Consider the following 18,376-nt stretch of genomic DNA (forward strand, 5'->3'; position numbering starts at 1 on the left):
ATGAGCACCTCTTCTCTTGTGCTTATCTATAAAAGGATAAATATGTGGAAGTATGCACGAGAAACAGCTAATGCACAAGTGTTGCATCTCCCCGGACCTAAGTGGAACAGTGAGGCAGACTAAGGGGGGGGGGGGGGGGGGAGAACAAACAGAAAGAAGCAGTATCTGAAGCAAAGGCAGATGTGACTGACACGGTTTGTAAATGGAATCATGTTTAATTTACCAAAAAAACAAACTACACAACCAGAAAATACTGAATAGAAACCAGAACACAAGACCAGCTTGTGTTGTGTGTTTCTGTTTATAATAGTCAGAAGTTTGTATACTGTACCAAATAAGGATGTAGTCATTGCTGACCATTTACTAGCAATTGTGGATAGATACCTTTCCCCTGTCAATTTTAGGGCACTAACATGCATTCCTTGGACCCCTTATGAAGAGAACAATGGGTGAAGGTTAGCAGTACCTGGTCCAAGTCTCTGCTAGGAAAATCTGCAGAATTCTGCCATGTGCCTTTCAGAGTAACAGCCGTGTTAGTCTGTATTCGCAAAAAGAAAAGGAGTACTTGTGGCACCTTAGAGACTAACCAATTTATTTGAGCATGAGCTTTCGTGAGCTACAGCTCACTTCATCGGATGCATACCGTGGAAACTGCAGTGTGTATATAAAGTCTGCTGCAGTTTCCACGGTATGCATCCGATGAAGTGAGCTGTAGCTCACGAAAGCTCATGCTCAAATAAATTGGTTAGTCTCTAAGGTGCCACAAGTACTCCTTTTCTTTTTGCCATGTGCCTGTTAGTGGGTGAAAGAATCCAAGAGGCACCATAAAAAAAGCAGAAGTCTAACCCCTGTCGGAAGCCACTTCACTAAAAATTTTACTTATATCCTACTAAGTTTTCAAAATATTGAAGATATTAAAAGAAGTCTAAACACTTTCCAAAACACTTCCAAGTCTTTAAGTAGATGTCAATTTCCTTCTAGCCAGGTTAGCACATCCAAGCTAAAGAGAACAGGGTTTGTTCCCAGCAATGCTATTTTCTGCAAAAGATTTTAAAATGCCAAGCCTATTATTTTGGAAATGCCTGTGATATAAAACAAAAATACTGTACTGCACTTTCTTCCCTGATTTCGGTTTCAGACATCAAAACTGGATTTTTTCTTAATATGCCTTTACAAAATATATTACTCTAGGATAGTGTATAACTGGCCAACATGGCTATGGTTACTCCATGCGTTTCTATAAATGCTTTACAGTCTTCAATTATACAGACCAAGATAGGCTTAGTCCAGACAAACAATTCAGAGATATGCATCGTAAGACGACTTTACCATTGATACTTCACTTTTCTGCTGAAACAGGAAGAATTCCATTACTTCATTATTTGAGAACCTTTCCTTGGATCTCAAAAACTTAGCAACATGGTTAAGATCTACTCCATCCTAAGCAACTATCGTGAATTATGTTCCAAGAATCTATGGAGAAACCACATAAGACAGGTGTTTCCGTTTCATGTGGCCAACCATGTCCATTCTAGCTTTTGAGTCCTGCTTTGCTGTGGCAGCAGCTGTGGTGCAGTCACCAGACCAGGACTTCATTTCTGTGCTTGAGCTGGTTTCTTCTGCTTCTCTGAAGAATTTCTCATACTTGTCCAGATATGAAGGCCTTTCAGGCAACAGATAGTAGTGTGTTGAACTGGCCTTCTTACCATTTTCAATAATGGGAAGAATGCAAGGGACCCTGTTCGCAGATCCATCACTGTTTTGTCTTTGTAGAGCTTTGCTGCTGACATATTTAGGATCAGGGGCAAAGCTCTGTGTGGGGGGCATGACCCCATTGAGGTACAATGGCAGACTTTTAGGGCTCGGTGTACGGGAATTGCTCCGTGATAAAGGTTCTCTCGGGGGCACTTTGGGAGGCCTGTCTTCATCACTGTATGCGCTAGAAGTGACCTCTGCTGACCACCTTCTATAATCCGGTTTGAGCGCCCTAGGAGGTATGGGAACCCTAGGGGGGACCTCTGGTTTGTCTTCATCAGAATTAGGAGAAGCCCTATTTAAGTGGCTAGATAGCCTCACTACTGGTTTATTAAATGATCCAGCTGGCCCTGAATGAGACCTTCGTAAACGCCGATGCAGCTGTTGTGGAGGAGGACATGGGGTTTGTGTACATCCATTTAGGTTATTTGCAGAGTTGTTATCTTCTGTTTTCGGTCCTGCTGGGGCATCAAAATAGGCATAATTGATCTGTCCGCAACCCCTAAAACTCCGCCTACTTGGAGCACTGGATTTAAAAGGAGGAAGTTCATAATCATCTAACAAAAAGTCAGTGTCTGAACTTGTTAAGAATTCCACCTCTCTGTCGACATCATCTGGAGAGAGGTCCTCAGAAATGGGCAGTGGAGGTAGTGGCCTAGAGCTGCGGTCACTGGAAGATGCAGAAGAAAACTGAGGTGGTCCACTCTTTGTCAGTGTATGAGGAGGCATCTCCTCAGAAACACAGCCCACAGTTACCGACAGTTTGCTGAAACTAGGAACAAGATAATCTTCATGCTTTGAACTAAGCTTCTCACTTTTGGGACTAAGAGGAGATGGGCTGGATTTCTGAGGTGGGACCCTGACACAGCTTTCAGTAAAGCAGTAGCCATTTGTTGGTACAGGGTTTGAAATGTGCCCTAGGAGGGGAAAATAAAGTTAAGAATGTCTGTCTACATCCCCACCACCATGAATTTGTGACAGATGATCTAGCCATTCATTTGTTCCCAATTCAGCACTAGGAAAAATGCATCCTTAATACCTTAATTAACAGAACTCTTAACTACAGTAATCCTGAAACACACCTGCATAACAATATGTTTATGAACAGCCAGCTGTTGTCCCATACATATAGCTTGCTTTACACAGGACACTGCACCATTCCTAAGCAAGCTTCACAGCATGCATCCTCAGAGTACTCCTTGAGGGATTCTGTGGGACTGTGCACCCACAGAAAATGGCCCCCCACAGATTTCCTGTGTTTTCCTGCAGAAAATGGCAGGGAAGCAAAGGGAAGCTGCGCGGAGGGATGACCGTGGGTGCTGTTTGGGAGCGTGGGGGGAACTGCCCCCTTCCAAACAAAGGTGAGGCATGGGGGGGGGGGGCACACAGGATTACATGCCACTGCCCCACCCCTCATTCTGCAAGTGCAGAGCTGCCCAACTGAACGAGGCTGTGTCGGCTCTGAGAACTCTGCAGCTGAACGCTGCCTCCTGGGTCCTAGTGCTAGTTATCTGCCGCTTCTGTGTGCTGGGAGCCTTCCTGCTTTCTATTACGTGCAACAGAGTGCCCACGGTTGGGCTGGGTAATTGGGGGAGGAGGGGGAAAATGAGGGAAGGAGGGGGTGAGTAGGAAGAGGCAGTGGGGAAGGAAGGGTGGGTGGAATAGGGCAGGAGGAAGGGAAGGTAGGAGTGAGGGTGGGGGATGGAAAAGAAAAGGGGATGAGGAATCACAGGAAGAAGCAGGAGTTCAGCATGTGGCATCCCCTTGGCAGCAGCTGGGGCTCCCCCGTTAAGCAGGCCCACCGAACCCCCGCCCAGACAAGCCCTACCTCCCTACACTCGGATCCCTCCAACGAGCCCCCCCACACCACTGATCCCCAACCAGCTGCACCTGGACCCCCACCCCATCAAGCCCCATCTCCCCACACCCACTGAGCCCCAACTACCTTCACCTGGATCCCCTGCAGAGTCCAATTGCCCATGCATCCAGAACACCCCAACGAGCCTCTGCATCCAGATCTCCCACTAAGCCACCCACACCCAGATTGCCCCACACAGAAACCTCTCACCTGGATCCCCCTACACTAAGTCCCTCCACACTTGGATCCTGCTGAGCTGAGCCTACCCATCCACACCTGGTGCACCTGGCAGAGAGGGAAATACCCTGGGACATTTCTGGGGCAGGCCCAGCCCTTGCACTGTGTCAGTGTCAGGTGTACCCTCACTGCTGAGTCTCTATACTGGGCGCAGGTGGGGGCTTCAGGGTGATCTCCCACCTCAATGCTCCTCCTGTGCACCCCACTGCCATGCTGGAGCCACATTTATTGACGAATAAAATTTGCTGAATTTTGCAGAATTTAATATTGTGTGCATAATTTTAAATTTTTTGGTGCAGAATGCCCTCAGGAGTATCAGAGGGAGAATATTCAACACCATGTAATATATATATGACTTATATTATAGCAGTGCTCCAGTTAAATAAGACAATTAGAGACTCATGGCACAACTTAGATTAAAACAGGGATGTCTCTCCATGAGAGATGTTTTAACATGCAGTTGATTTGCCCCAACCACTTTGCAACTATTTCCACAGAGTTCTATCCTCGTTAGCAGGTTTTGCTAAATATTTGACAACACAACTATTTACACTAAATATTTTCCTCAGAACAAATAAAAGTATACTATTAAGATACTAGGTAGAAAGTCAGAAAAACGTTGGAGGAGAGCCAAAGTGTTTAAATCTGTCACTAGAGGGCAGCCTGGTGTCTAAAATCAGAAAGGTTTCAGAGTAGCAGCCGTGTTAGTCTGTATTCGCAAAAAGAAAAGGAGTACTTGTGGCACCTTAGAGACTAACATTTATTTGAGCATTTGTTAGTCTCTAAGGTGCCGCAAGTACTCCTTTTCTTTCTCCTATTGTAGATATTAAAAGGGACAGATTTTCTCCAAAACCACTTCCACTAAACAGTTTGTATCAATACAACTCAAAATCTTCTGTGTACATACCAATAGATGTACAATGTTGCTGTGCTGATGGATTCAGATTGTATGTCATTGTTATAGGGTCCATGTTAAAGAAAGTCCTGAAAAGGGAAAAAATATTCTGAGTCAGTGAACCATGAACAAGCCCTAATCCCAGTAATTGGGTCCATCTATGTCACTTGCTTGGTAAGAACTCTCAAATCCACCTGCAAGGTTAATTTTCCCCACTTACTTTTCGAACCCATTGTGGCCGGTCCAGCAGGTTTTCAGACTCCCTATGCCTTGGCCATTATGGAGAAATCCAGTTTTTAATGGACCTCTCATTTCTTGAGCAGCAACTCCTGCCGTTGACATTGTGCCTTGCTCTGCAATGTCTCCAAATTTTAGAAATCCACAGTTCTTGCCAGGTATCCTGCAGCTTTCATTCCCTTCAGAGGAGAGGAGGGTGTAAGTACCACTAGCAAACATGAGTGAGTCTCTCATTTTAAATGCCACCCAACTCTCTGAATTACAGTGACTCCTTTGTGAGAGGGCCCCTCTGGCCCAAACACCTGCTGAAAAGAAGGAAATATTTCACACATCAAAGTGTTTGTCCTTCTGTTTCTGTGACTGTAAAAACAAATCCAATAATTAGAAGTAGTTCTGTAAGAGTTCATTTTTGGAGAAACATCAATTCAAAGATTTTCAAGTTTCAGTAAAACAGGTGATGAATAGAAGTTTTATGCCAGCAAATTCAGACCTTGTACATATATTGACAGTTACTCAGACACACCAACTTTGCCAAAACATACAAATCGTTGTATAACATTGTATTAGACAAACCTCCTTCTGTATTATTGTGATAAGGAGTCACTTTGCCAAGGGTTTTAACCTAAAAGGAAGCCAAAACACAACAGCCTGACTTCAAATGTAATCTGGTCAAAGACTCATTCTAATAGACTAAATATAAAGTGACTGCTTAAATCAAAGGTTTGATCAATTCACAAGGGTTTCAGATAAGATCATTATATTGAATAATTAATCACTTTAAGTGTTAGCTACTAGAAATTGATTTGTTGGTCTCACAAGGTTTCTTCCTAGCATGTATACCACAACAGTTCCAAGCAATGGGGTTGAGCAAATCTAAACGAAGTAGAGTCATCCTTTTCTACAAAGCTTGTTTTGAATCTGTGCACAATAGTTTAGTAGGCACATTTACATTGGGAAACAGAAGTTCTGACAAACACTTGAAATTCAATTAGAAATTGTAATATATGGAATATGCTGCTTTACAAGGTTTTGCTTGTGTGAACCCACCTACTCTCCCCACAATTTCTGAAAGATCAGCTGTACATTCTGGACAGTGGAGAAACTGCAACTCAGTGAAACAAAACTGCATAAAGTGAGGAGGATTAAATATAACAAGGCAGGAGAACCTCAGTCTCCTCACCTGAATAGAGAGATTAAATGCCCTAAAATCACTTTAGAACAGACCCTTTACCTGCTCAAGGAGTACAGTGTATTGTTTAGGGCAAGATAAAAATGACATTTACATGATCATGAAGAGATAGATGTTTACTGAACATGATCAGTTATACTCCACATCTCTGGGTACTTGAAAGGAAACTCTCTCCAAAAAGTAAAACCCGACATGTGTTTGGGACCAGATCATGCTCTGGCATGCTTTTTAAGGGATACCCAATGAATAGTCTGTACTGTTGGTAAGTTCGGTTCTCTCCCACCTCCCCTGCCTTTCATTATTCTATCCCCTAGAAAGCATGTTCAAGAATAAGTAAGGAACCTGCCTGTTCTCTGTCGAGAGAAAGCCAGTTTGTGCCCAAGAGAAATGGTACAGGAATAAGAGTGCATTCTTCTGCACCGATAAATTAACCTCCTGTTCCCATGATACTGGAAGAGGTAGGTTCCACAGAACCATCTGCAGTTTTAAGGGGACATGGTACTCAGTCCTAAGTATGGGACAAGGCAAGCTCTCCAGAGTTTTAACTCATGCTCTAACACCAACTCTTGCTGCTACGTAGGGCAATAAGTCATTTATTTTCTCTGCTTCAGTTCCCTCAACCATAAAATGGGGAAAAATACTAATTTTTCGGCCTCATAGAGGCAAGAAAGATAAATGTCTGCAAAATAGTTTGAGACTGTATACATGTTTGTAATTCTTAATGAGAGCCAGTAATACAAGATAAAGCAACATGGAGGTTTTACAAACCATGAATAACCATGCACACATTTGCATCAATGCAATCAATGCAGGTGGTTTTCTTTCTTTCTCCCTCAACCCAAGTGTTTTTAAGGCCACATCTATACTACCCGCCGGATTGGTGGGTAGTGATCGATCCATCTCACATCTAGTGTAGACATGATAAATCGATCCCCGATCGCTCTGCTGTCGACTCCGGAACTCCACCAGGGCAAGAGGCGGAAGCAGAGTCAACGGGGGAGCGGCGCTGTCGATCCCACGCTGTGAGGACGCAAAGTAAGTGATTCTAATTCCATCTAAGATACATCAACTTCAGCTACGCTATTCTCGTAGCTGAAGTTGCGTATCTTAGATTGACTCCCCCCCCGCGTAGTGTAGACCAGGCCTTAGTCAGACATGTTGCCAGAATTTAGAAGGGAGAACATCAGCTTTGCTGGAATGGTGCAAGACTCAAACTCTGCCATTTTTTCTATGACAGGATTGCACCATGGTCTTTTAAAAAAAAAAATCTTTATTTCAGCTCTTCCCTTTTCATAGATACTCACTATTGAAACAGACTATAAACTTCTTAACTATGAGACACTAAAGAGCAGCATTTATTTTTAACATTATCTAGTTAATTCTTACATCACTAAATCAAGTTAGAGACACTCATCAAACAATGGAAGCTAGGGTGGATAAAAATCTATGATTAAAAAACAAAAAATCTGTTTTTTTTATTTAAATACATTTTTCTTTTTAAAAATAAACCAATTTGAAATTATGATAACTTTACATTAAGGCATAAATTAAAAAAGTAAAAGCTATTAACCTGAATAAAATGTATGTTAAGCTATATAATTATTAAATAAACTTGGATAGCTACAGTGTATCCTCCTGGTTAGCAAAAAGTACCAAATTTAGTGTAACGGCTATATTTAGTTCCAAATCAACATGTTTGAATGGTCACCAACCAATAAGATTAAAATTTTCTTTAAGAAATACATGGATATGTAATTCTGGAAAGCGATTAAAGCCATTCTATTAGCGGATAACTAGCAAATGAGTTAAAGATACATGAGACTCCAGTTAAAATATTAACCTCTCATTCTTTCAGTTGTACAAGCACAAACAGGGCTATCCACTACGGGGCTGAGACTCAAGGTAGGACACTGATCCTCAAACTCAGTTTCATGTAGCATTAAAGAAAGACATCAATCCATGCCAGTTTATATCACATTGAGCAAGTGTCCTAAACTAGAAATGTTTGTTCCAATTGGAGTTTGACTGCTTATGTCATGAAGTTGTGTCAACATTTTAAGTCTTCACTTGTTGCCTAGAGGACAGGTAAGGGCTCAATTTACTAGCTACTTCACACTTGTTAAATTGTTAGAAGTGGCAAGAATTAGAAAATGCAGTTTAAAAATAATTAATCTGTAGGCTCAAATACTAAGAATGGGTCCAAGCGTTTGCACTAGATTTGATTTACCCCAGTGTTTTCACCTTATTGTGCTTACAAGAACTGGCAAGACCATAGAGAAAGTTTCAGAGTAACAGCCGTGTTAGTCTGTATTCGCAAAAAGAAAAGGAGTACTTGTGGCACCTTAGAGACTAACCAATTTATTTGAGCATGAGCTTTCGTGAGCTACAGGTCACTTCATCGGATGCATACCGTGGAAACTGCAGCAGACTTTATATATACACAGAGAATATGAAACAATACCTCCTCCCACCCCAGAGAGTGAATTTGTGTGGGGGGGTAGAAGGTGAGAAAACCTGGATTTGTGCTGGAAATGGCCCAACCTGATGATCACTTTAGATAAGCTATTACCAGCAGGACAGTGGGGTGGGAGGAGGTATTGTTTCATATTCTCTGTGTATATATAAAGTCTGCTGCAGTTTCCACGGTATGCATCCGATGAAGTGAGCTGTAGCTCACGAAAGCTCATGCTCAAATAAATTGGTTAGTCTCTAAGGTGCCACAAGTACTCCTTTTCTTTCATAGAGAAAGTGTCTGTTGCAGTATAAAAAAACAAGCTGAAATAGGAAGGAGACTGGTGTTTAAATAGTTTGAAAGCACATGTAGAGTAGAGTGCTTACTCTGATTACATGAAAAAGCCTGCAGGGATTCTAAGAGGACCAGCCTCCACCTGCTCCCATGCCAAAACCACTAGTAGTAATTAGTGTATGTGTCAACCTCCTAAAATGCTGTCTAAATCTCAGCTTTCAGAGCGATTGTGCAAGTATTACCTGCTTTGAAATCCCCTTGGAGTTCTAAGCTTCCATTTCAATAGATACTTAAATATTACACTCAAAGGTACTTCTCATTATTTTTTTAATTCAGAAAACTAGGTGATGGAAACAAAGACAAGTTGTGCGTTCATAAAGCCTACTCACTTCAAACAATAATCTCTTTGTGAATTCATAGAAGGTGACCTGCCTCTACATTTCAACAGGGAAATGTGAATGGACTGTTATGAAACTGTCCCAGCTTCCTATGTTCTTGAAGTGGGAGTAGGAGGGGAAGCAAAAAGGGCAACATAACTGCATGTTCTCCTTTACTACCAAGTCAGTTTTACCTTTTTGCATCCTGGGTTTAAAGAGTTTGTGCTACTATTTTAAAATATGTAGCAAACTGCTTAGCATTGCGAACTTGAAGCTTAGTAAAGAGCAAACCCTGAGAATCTATGAGAGACAGCTGCATTAACTCTTGCTTTTGGATGGTACACTCTCAATAAGGTTACTGAGGAATACATTCGAAAAAGTCAGTTTTGTTCATGGATTTATGAACAACATTAATTTGCAGCAGAAACTCATTTTACAGAGAAGGTGGGGTGAGACCATCAGTTATGTGACAGTTACTGGGTTTGTGGATTAGCAAAGATTTAATAAAATATTGTACTTTCATGAAATCACATGACAATTTAATTCATTTTACAAAATATAATAGGATATACTAGCCATACCATAAATAAAGCTAAATTACTGTGTCCTTGGTTTATGATATTTGTTGTGCAAATGAATGAGTTAGCAAGTATGGTTTTCACAATGGGTTTCCCAGTTATACTGATAAACCCTACTTGCCTGGACTAAGGTGATTAGAAAGATACACAAATTATAATATTTTCAGGAAGTCCTCACAGGCTTGTATCTAGTCAAGAAGCTAAATTACTATAAAGGAAAACTACAATTAGTTCTTGCTTCAGTCACTAAACTCAGGAGACCCAAGCTAAAGCAATGTAAAATAATGGGTTTGTGACAGTTTGTGATCAGCCATTGCGCTCCATCATGGTTAGCAACGTAACTAGACAAGGAGGGAATTAAATTTAAAAACATTCTTCCCAGACCATATTGCGACAAGTATAAATATTTGGATGTTACAATAGTATATAATATATGGCATGCCCTATGTAGATTTTTAGCAGCTCTCCTTCTGAAAAATATATCTATGCACATACTACAATTACATTGCAGCTACAATATTTGTTTTTCATATCTGACCAGAAATTAAAATGTGAATTTCCATTTCTCAGCTTCAACTCAGTCTATTGTTATGATCTTGCAGCAATGTTTTATTAGACTGCAGCCATTTTTTCTGAAAGCTATGGAACATTCAGATACCTCAGTTATTTATTTTTTGGCATTTCTGTCAGGCAATCACCATTACAGTACTCAAATTACTCCTGGGTGAATTCTGCGCAGAATTCATGTCCCCCGCAGATTTCTTAGCTTCCACACTGAAAAATGACTTTCTGACAAGGAAGCAAAGGGAAGCTGCAAGAGCAGTCACGCACCACTCCCTAGCAGCGCAGGTACAGCATTTCAGGCACCCAGAGCAGACGGCTGAGAAGTAAATCATCGCGGGGTTGGGGGCACCCCAGTGGCTCCTACCCTGAGCTGGGATCAGCTGCTAGTCCCAGCTGGGCTGGAGGCAGGAGAGGATGGACTTCTTCTTCCCCTCCAAGTAGTAGCTGAGGCTATGTCAGACCAACCCTCAGAAGCCTCCCCCAGACCAACCCTCAGAAGCCTCCCCTGCTGCCCCCATCACTCCTCAGCTGTCAGGGGAGGGGTCACTGTACGGGGAGCTGCTACCCCATCCACTCAACCCCGTGCATCCAGACCTCCCATACCCAGACACCCTTGCCAAGCCTCACCCAGTACATCCAGAACCCCCCTGATCCTCCATGCCCAAAACCCACCCCACTGAACCTCAACCCCTGCATCTAGAGCCCCACTGAATCCAGACTACCAGCCTCCAGACCCACCCCTGCACTCAGATCACCCCCCACAGAGCTCCCTGCACTCAAACCACTACCCTGAGCCCCCACATCCAGACCCCAACACCACTGACCACCAACTAGCTGCACCCAGACCCCACCCCAAGCCCCACTCCCCCAGCACTCAGAGCCCCCACCCCCCACTGAGACCCCCACACCCAGACCCCTCCACTGATCCCCAACAATCTTCATCTGGAAGCCCGTGCAGAGTCCCATTGCCCCTGCATCTGCAACCCCCCAATGAGCCTCTGTGCATCCAGATTCCCCCCCACACACACAGAATCCTTTCACCCCATACTGAACCCCTCCATACTTGGATCCTGCCTGATTGAGCCTACCTGCCCCACACCTGGTGCAGAAGGGCATGGCCCCTGGGTGTTTCTGGGGCAGGCCCAGAACTTGTGCTGTGTCAGGGTCAGATGCAGCCTCACCGCTGAGTCGTGTCCTAAGGGTGGGGCGGCTGCAGGGTGATCTTCCACCTTCATGCAGCCAGTGGCCTGTGCTCCTCACTGCCATGCTGGAGCCTCTGCATTTACTTATTGACAAATAAAACTTGCAGAATTTTAAAATACTGTGCACAGAATTATTAAATTTTGTTGTCACAGAATTCCCTCAGGAGCATCAAATCATTTTGATATGCACAGGAGGTCAAACTGTGCTTTCAGGATGCACTACACGTAATGGAATTGGATGCAATTTGCAGTGAAAATTGTTGAATGCCTACAAAAAACCTGGACAGGGATTACACTCTGTGATGCTACCTGCTGAAGGGATAACAGATCATGCTCTATGACATAAGGAAGTATAAGCTGCATCCATCTACTACACATTCTTAAAAGGAAAAACATTGCTACTTTAAAGCAGTAAGAACACATGTTCTTAACCTAATTTTGCTCACCTTGCCACCACGTATCATTAACGAATCTCAGAAGCAATTCATAGGAGGGGCACATTTTTGTCATACAAGTCATCCGTTCAGCTTAGCTCTTCCTTATTTGACAATATGATGTAATTTCCTCCTATAATATACTTTTAGAAGGAGATTTCTGTTAATTTGGAATGATCGCTAACCCTTTATGCTGTTTTTAACATTTAACCATTTCAGATCCTAATTGGAAAGCCTATTGATGTTACTATTTAATCTACCTCCTGAAACTCATGGCATGCTGTAATTAGGCTTTGAAAGTCGAGTTTCTCCAGTGGTCATTATATAATGCCAAGAAACTCACATCTGGCAAACAGTCCTAAGAACATGGCTTTTTAAAAACCATTTGTTTTATACGATTGTATCTTATTTATAGAACACCATGGTAAGTGTGCTTAGTGCTTTTCAGAACAAGACAGTCTCCAACCCACATCTGCGATCTAAATCACACAGTACTTCATGTGACCAAAGACTGAAAATTAAATCCTTTATTGAGAGCAAGTGGTAGCTTGGTGCACACAGACAGGAAGACTGTTCAAAGCATAAAGGGCAGCAAGCAGGGTGAAGATGACAAAGGAACAAATAGCAGCTTGGAAAAAGATGGATGATAGAAATAAAAGCAGAGATGGGCAGAAGTGGAGTTGTGTAGAAGCTTAAAGTTGTGGTAGAAGAACAGCTAAAGCAACTAGAACAGCCAAATTATGTGACAGAGTTGTGGGAGACAGTGATTTTTGGATGGAATGAAGGGACTTTTCTATTTGCCATCTACAGGGGACTTAGCCCAGGTTTTAACTGTACTTAATTTGGTGATCCAAAAACAGTATTTAGGAGAACTTCTAAATTGCAGACTAAAAACTAACAATTAAGTAGTGAAATGACTGCCCTGCCTCTGCTTGTCAGATTTCAGTCTCATATTCAGCCTTGATATACAGCGGTGGTTCCCAACCTTTCCCAACTACTGTATCCCTTTCAGGAGTCTGATTTCAGCTCTGGGCAGCGGGGCTTTGGCTTGAGCCCCAGGAGGCAGGCTTGGGCTTCAGCATGTATCTTAGCTTCATGGGGCCCCTGCTTGCCACCCCGTACTACAGGCCCTGCACTTGCAATCGCCCTAAACCCATCCTGAGGTTGAGAAACATTGATATTGTATATAGAGCAGTATAAACAGGTCATTGCCTATATGAATTTTTAGCTTGTACTGACTTCACTAAAGCTTTTTATATAGCCAGTTGTAAAACTAGGCAAATATCTAGATGAGCTGACATACCTCCTGGAAGACCTCTATTGCCACCCCCCAAACCCAAACCCCACCCCCGAGAATATATGTACCCCGGGTTGAGAACCACTGGTGTATAGTATCATGAAGTCTTATAGTGGATATAGCCAGCTCACATTTAAAAAATAAGACACACAACTTAATGCATAACTGGTTCAAATTCTGCCAACACCTAAATAACTATACTAAATTTGATAAATTCCACATTACTGTACCAGAAATTCAGAATTAAGATTTTTCACTTCTACAATACCTCCTGCGCTTGGAAGGAGGGAAGGTGAGGGTCTTGAATCAAAACTTTAATTTCTCTCTCCAAAAGAAAGGTGTTAACTAAGCCCTAAAGAACCCTGTCAGCTTTCTGTCCTGGGCACACTTGATGAAAGCCTATTAGATTATTTGGATTTTGAAGACAACTTGCAAAGGACAGACAAATGAGTTTTGTGGCCTTTTTTAGCTTCTTTATGGTACATAAAGAACGCCTGAGAGGCTTGGTTAAAATATTCTGCTTGTTTTCTTCACGAGAAATGCAGACCACATCTGCCCTGGAGAACTCTATGGTGGTGGCAGAACTATAAAATAACATTGAAAGAGACTAAAAGTGGGGAGACTTCAGTTTGGCTTTTTAAAATGTAGGTTTGTTGTTTGTTTTTGCTACTACCTATTTTAACTCCTGTGTCTATTCAGTAGTTGGGACAAAGGCTGTCTTTGTTAAAGATTCACACTCTCCTCTTCCTCTCCTTACCCCCACCCCTTCAATTAATGTGTATGAGCTCACAATAAGCACCCGAGGCAAGCCCCCACTCCCCTGCCTCCCTGTGCCAAGATTAGGAAAGTCAGATTCAACATTCCTGATCTTTTCAAAAGGTAAAGGCTGTCTACATTGGCAACTGAAGGATAAAACAGTGTTAAAAAAAAACACACACACCCCTTGAAAAACAAAAGTTTTGCCAACAAACAGCGCTTTGTCCATAGGAAAACTCTCCTGCGGTCGGGGTGGAAGTTTTTTGTCGGCAGGAACACAGACTTATCACTGTGCCAGGGGAGTGCTCGACCCCCAGCTCTGCCGAGGCCCCACCCCCACTCCAACCCTTCCCTCAAGGCCACACCCCACCCCACCTCTTCCAGCCCCCTCTCCCAAATGCACCATGTCCTCCCTCCTTTCCCCTCCCCGCAAACAGCTGATTGAGGCAGGCAGGAGGTGCAGAGGGGAGGGGAAGGTGATGACAGGGTGGCTGCCGGTGGGTGCTCAGCACGCACCATTTTTTCTCCATGGGTTCTCCAGCTCCGGAGCATCCACGGAGTCTGTGCCTATGGGCGGGAGAGCTCTTTCCTGCCAACAATCAGCAGCTGAAAAGAACACTGGGAGCTGGTGGAAAGAGCGCCTCTGAACCCTGGTGTGCATCCTTCAAGCACTGTACCATAGAATGACAGATTCAAAAATCTGCCAGTGACCTTGTCCCTCAGAGCCTTTGCCATCCAATATACCATCCTTACCTGCAGACCAGGAATAACAGATCATGGCTAAATTATACTATTAAAAACCCTCAAGCTGTGGATAAGTTCCATGAGACCACTGAAGTTTCAAAGCCACTATACACCATTCATATTGTGCAAGTAGAGTAGTGTGTATTCACAGGAAGTGTACAAAATGAAGATATATGTTATACATTAAGTGTACAGTGCTGTCCTGGGTTTTGAACATTAAAAATGGGCTATTTTGAAAAAAACCCAAGCCATGAGCCCATATTAAGGGCTAGAGTGATCAAGAAAATTTAAGTCATCTTAAATTAGTATGCAAAAAGAAGCATCTGAACCCACAATATGCTTTCAGTTTATTTAAAGGTTAACAAATCAAGTAGAAGGAAAAAGAGTTTCTACTACCCACTCTGATGGTTCAGTCCAGAGGAAAAATATTATGGCAGAGTTATAACTCCTGAAAACAGAAGTGTGTAATGGGAATACAGACCTATAACTAGCCACATTAAAGTGTGCTGCAATAAGTTAGACAGTAAATGTGTGAAGTGTAACTAGTTTTCATAAAACTTTGTATAAGTTTTTATACAAAAAAACCTTCCTTTCTATGCTGCTTACAAAGTATACATACTGGTGCAGAGTTTTAAACTATACATTTGCTTTCTCTAACTTCTACAGCTAGGTGATATAGAGTGGTCAATTGCACATTCATGTCCAGCTGTACCTGGAATTTCAGTTACTAGCTTTCAAACAAACAAAAATAAATTATCTTTTTCTGGCTCAGTTTCTTCATTCATAACAGAAGGTCTTGTTAATGTGCCAACAACATTTTAGGATGAAGAATGAGGGCCTCAATGCTGGTGTAATACTTAAGCACATTGAGGTCACTGGGACTACTGGTGTGAGTAAAGTTACACATATGCTTAGGTGTTTGTAGGATCATGGCTTAAAATTGGAACTTTTATATATCGTGTATTTTACTACTTGGCAAAATTAATGTAATTAAATTGCCTGCAGTATGCTCAAATAGCACAACAACATAGCCAGGTTAAATAATAAACATTTTCAGGAAAATGTTTCCCCTCCCCCTTCTAAAATCCAAATATTTAGTTAACCATTGCACTTGAATGCCTTATTAAATAATAAGTTACAGTAATAATTATGACTGAGAGAAGCAAAGGTAGACAAGATACAAGTATCATCTTTTTTGGATCAACAAAAGTAAAAATTACAAATTTTTGGACCTAAAACATCTTATCTTCAATACTGGCAGGTGACTCAGAAGTTAGGTGATTTTGTAACTTAGTTCATCCTATAAAATATCATTACATACTTAATATTTTTTTCTTTCAGGACCACTGTGACTAGTCTGTAATAAGGTAAACAATTAATGGTGAAGACTGACTAAAAGACTTTCCTTGCCTTCCAGAGAACTTGGAGCTAAAGTTTTAGTCACAGGCCCTTAGTTGCGCTATGATCCCTGTATCTGTTAGCTGAATTTAGGGAAGCACTTAAAGCTGGGGTTCCCAAACTGTGGGTCAAGACCCCAAGGTGCATTATGAACACATTTTAATGGGGTCCCTTGGGCTGGTGTTAGATTTGCTGGGGGCCAAGGCCTGAGGGCTTCAGCCCTGGGCACGAAGGCTAAAGTTACATGCCCCCACCCAGGGTGGAAGTCCTTGGGGTTCAGCTTTGGCCCCGCTGCCCAGGGCAGCAGGGCTCGGGCTCCAGTCCCCCCTCCTGAGGTCTCGTAGTAATTTTTGTTGTCAGAAGGGGGTTACAGTGCCCTTTGAGAACCACTGACTTGAAGTACAACTTTAAAAAAAAAGTTAAAGAGCTCTTGCATCTCTAGAATCTCAGCTCTAGGAGCAGTTCAGCCTATGGGAAGCCAAACACAGTCTACTAGAACCTGGATAAAAACAGACGCGGGTGAAGCCCCACGTTAACGGTCACTGACCCGCAGCGCCGAACGCAGACGGGTCTCGAGGGGCCAGGAAATAGCTGGGCACTCAGGGCTTCGGCCTCCCCTTCCCTCACCCGACAGCTGCCTGGTCACCAGTCCCGCCCCACCTGGCTGGCAGGTGCACCTGCAGTCACCCATACGCCTCCGCACAGTGCGGCCCCAGCCCGAGCCACGGGTGCGTGACTAACCCGCCAGGCCCGGTCCTGCCAGCCCAGGGAGCTGCTCTGCCCGGCGCCGCGGCTCGCCCCCTCCCAGCGCCCTGGCACCGATCGGACAGCGCGAGCAGCCCCTGCCCAGCTCCGGGGAGCGCGGGGCGCCTTCGCTCGGCTGCCCGCCGCGCCTCCGGGCCCGCCGCGCCGCGGGGAGCGGCCTTTCCCCGAGAGCCGCGATTGTTTAGTCCCGGCGGCCGCGGGCAAAGCCAGGCTCGAGGAGCCAGAGGCCGCCGCGCCTCACAGCAGGGCCCGGCTGCCATGGCAACGAGCGCTCCCGAGAGCGGTGCCTGGAGAAGTGGGGGCCGAGCCCAGGGTCCCTGGCGGGGCAGCCCCGCACTCCTGGAGCGCCCCGAAGGGGGCCGGTCCCGGCGCAGCCCTGCAGCCCCGGGAATCACTCACCCAGACGGCGCCGCGGCTCCGCATATCCCTGCCCGCCTTGGGGGACACTGCGCGTGCGCCACACTCAAACCCCGAGTACCCCACGAGCACGTTCCAAGTAAATCCTGCGCGCCCGCGGCTCGCAGCCGCCGTTCTTATACTGGTGGGCGTGGCCAACCCTGGAGACCACGCCCCTGGCCGGGCCGCGCCCTCCGCCATCACTGGCTTCAGAGATAAAATAAGCCTTAAAGGGGCGACGGCGGGTGCCGCGTGAGGGCGCGATTCTGAGGCAAGCTGACGCGGGCCGTGAGGCCCAGCGTGCGCGAGACAGAGACACGCCTCTGTGCGAACGGCCAATGGCACGTGCAGCTGCGCGGGCGGAGCGTTGCCCTGGCAACGGCTCCTGGCGTGTAGGCTGCCTCCTAGTTCCTCCTGCTACAGCACTGTCCTGCTTGGTGCCATGGACTGCCTCTGTGCAGCGCCCTGCACAGCCAGCCCCTGGGTGCTACTGCTACGCAAGGGACTAATGCTCAGAGTGCTGCCCCTCTGTGGTCTGTGCCTATAGGGGCAAGAGGCAGGATGGCCTAGTGGGTAGGGGAGAAGAGTGGGGGTTCAATTCACTGCTTTGCCACAGAAGCCAGGTGACCTTGGGCAAGTCACTTAGCCCCTCTGGGCCTCAGTTACCCATCTGTGAAACAGGGTTAACAGCAGTGCCCAATCTGTCAGGTATTGAGTGACCATATGTTAGCTTTTGAGATGCTCTGCTACAGCATTAATGAGGATAAAGACAGATATATAGTGTGCACCACATTTGTTCATAAAAACGTATTTCGTAAGTCTGACCCTGTTAATGCATAGAATTGTTGGACTGGAAGGGACCTCGAGAGCTCATCTAGTCCAATCCCCTGCACTCATGGCAGGACTAAGTATTATCTCTAGACCATCCTTTACAGATGTTTGTCTAAC

At 44.4% G+C, this 18,376-nt stretch overlaps 1 protein-coding gene across 3 annotated transcripts; it reads right to left on the bottom strand.

Moving 5' to 3' along the window:
• Positions 1-698: 698 nt before the first annotated feature.
• On the bottom strand, positions 699-17,660 carry ERRFI1 (ERBB receptor feedback inhibitor 1). Of its 3 annotated transcripts, XM_048824673.2 has the most exons (5): positions 17,432-17,657; positions 12,085-12,215; positions 4,966-5,161; positions 4,758-4,834; positions 700-2,672 (listed from the first exon to the last, which is right to left on the bottom strand). In XM_048824673.2, exons 2-5 carry the CDS (start codon positions 12,155-12,157, stop codon positions 1,474-1,476), a joined length of 1,545 nt encoding a protein of 514 aa, XP_048680630.1. In that variant the 5' UTR covers positions 12,158-12,215; positions 17,432-17,657; the 3' UTR covers positions 700-1,473. The 3 variants fall into 3 exon arrangements, with proteins under 3 accessions (XP_048680632.1, XP_048680630.1, XP_048680631.1); XM_048824674.2 differs by lacking the exon at positions 12,085-12,215 and having other exon boundaries at positions 17,432-17,656; XM_048824675.2 differs by lacking the exons at positions 4,966-5,161; positions 12,085-12,215 and having other exon boundaries at positions 699-2,672; positions 17,432-17,660.
• Positions 17,661-18,376: the final 716 nt, after the last annotated feature.

The sequence above is a fragment of the Caretta caretta genome, chromosome 18, assembly GCF_965140235.1.
Source record: "Caretta caretta isolate rCarCar2 chromosome 18, rCarCar1.hap1, whole genome shotgun sequence".
In the NCBI taxonomy this organism is placed as follows: Eukaryota; Metazoa; Chordata; order Testudines; family Cheloniidae; genus Caretta; species Caretta caretta.

Bases quoted from the DNA above. Each gene is read 5' to 3' on its own strand.
- ERRFI1 (XM_048824673.2), bottom strand. From the start codon at position 12,157: ATGACTTGTATGACAAAAATGTGCCCCTCCTATGAATTGCTTCTGAGA. The intron at 5,162-12,084 runs GTGAGCAAAATT...TCTCCTCTGAAG, and splicing joins TAATGATACGTGGTGGCAAG to GGAATGAAAGCTGCAGGATA. The intron at 2,673-4,757 runs GTATGTACACAG...TTCCCCTCCTAG, and splicing joins GCAACATTGTACATCTATTG to GGCACATTTCAAACCCTGTA.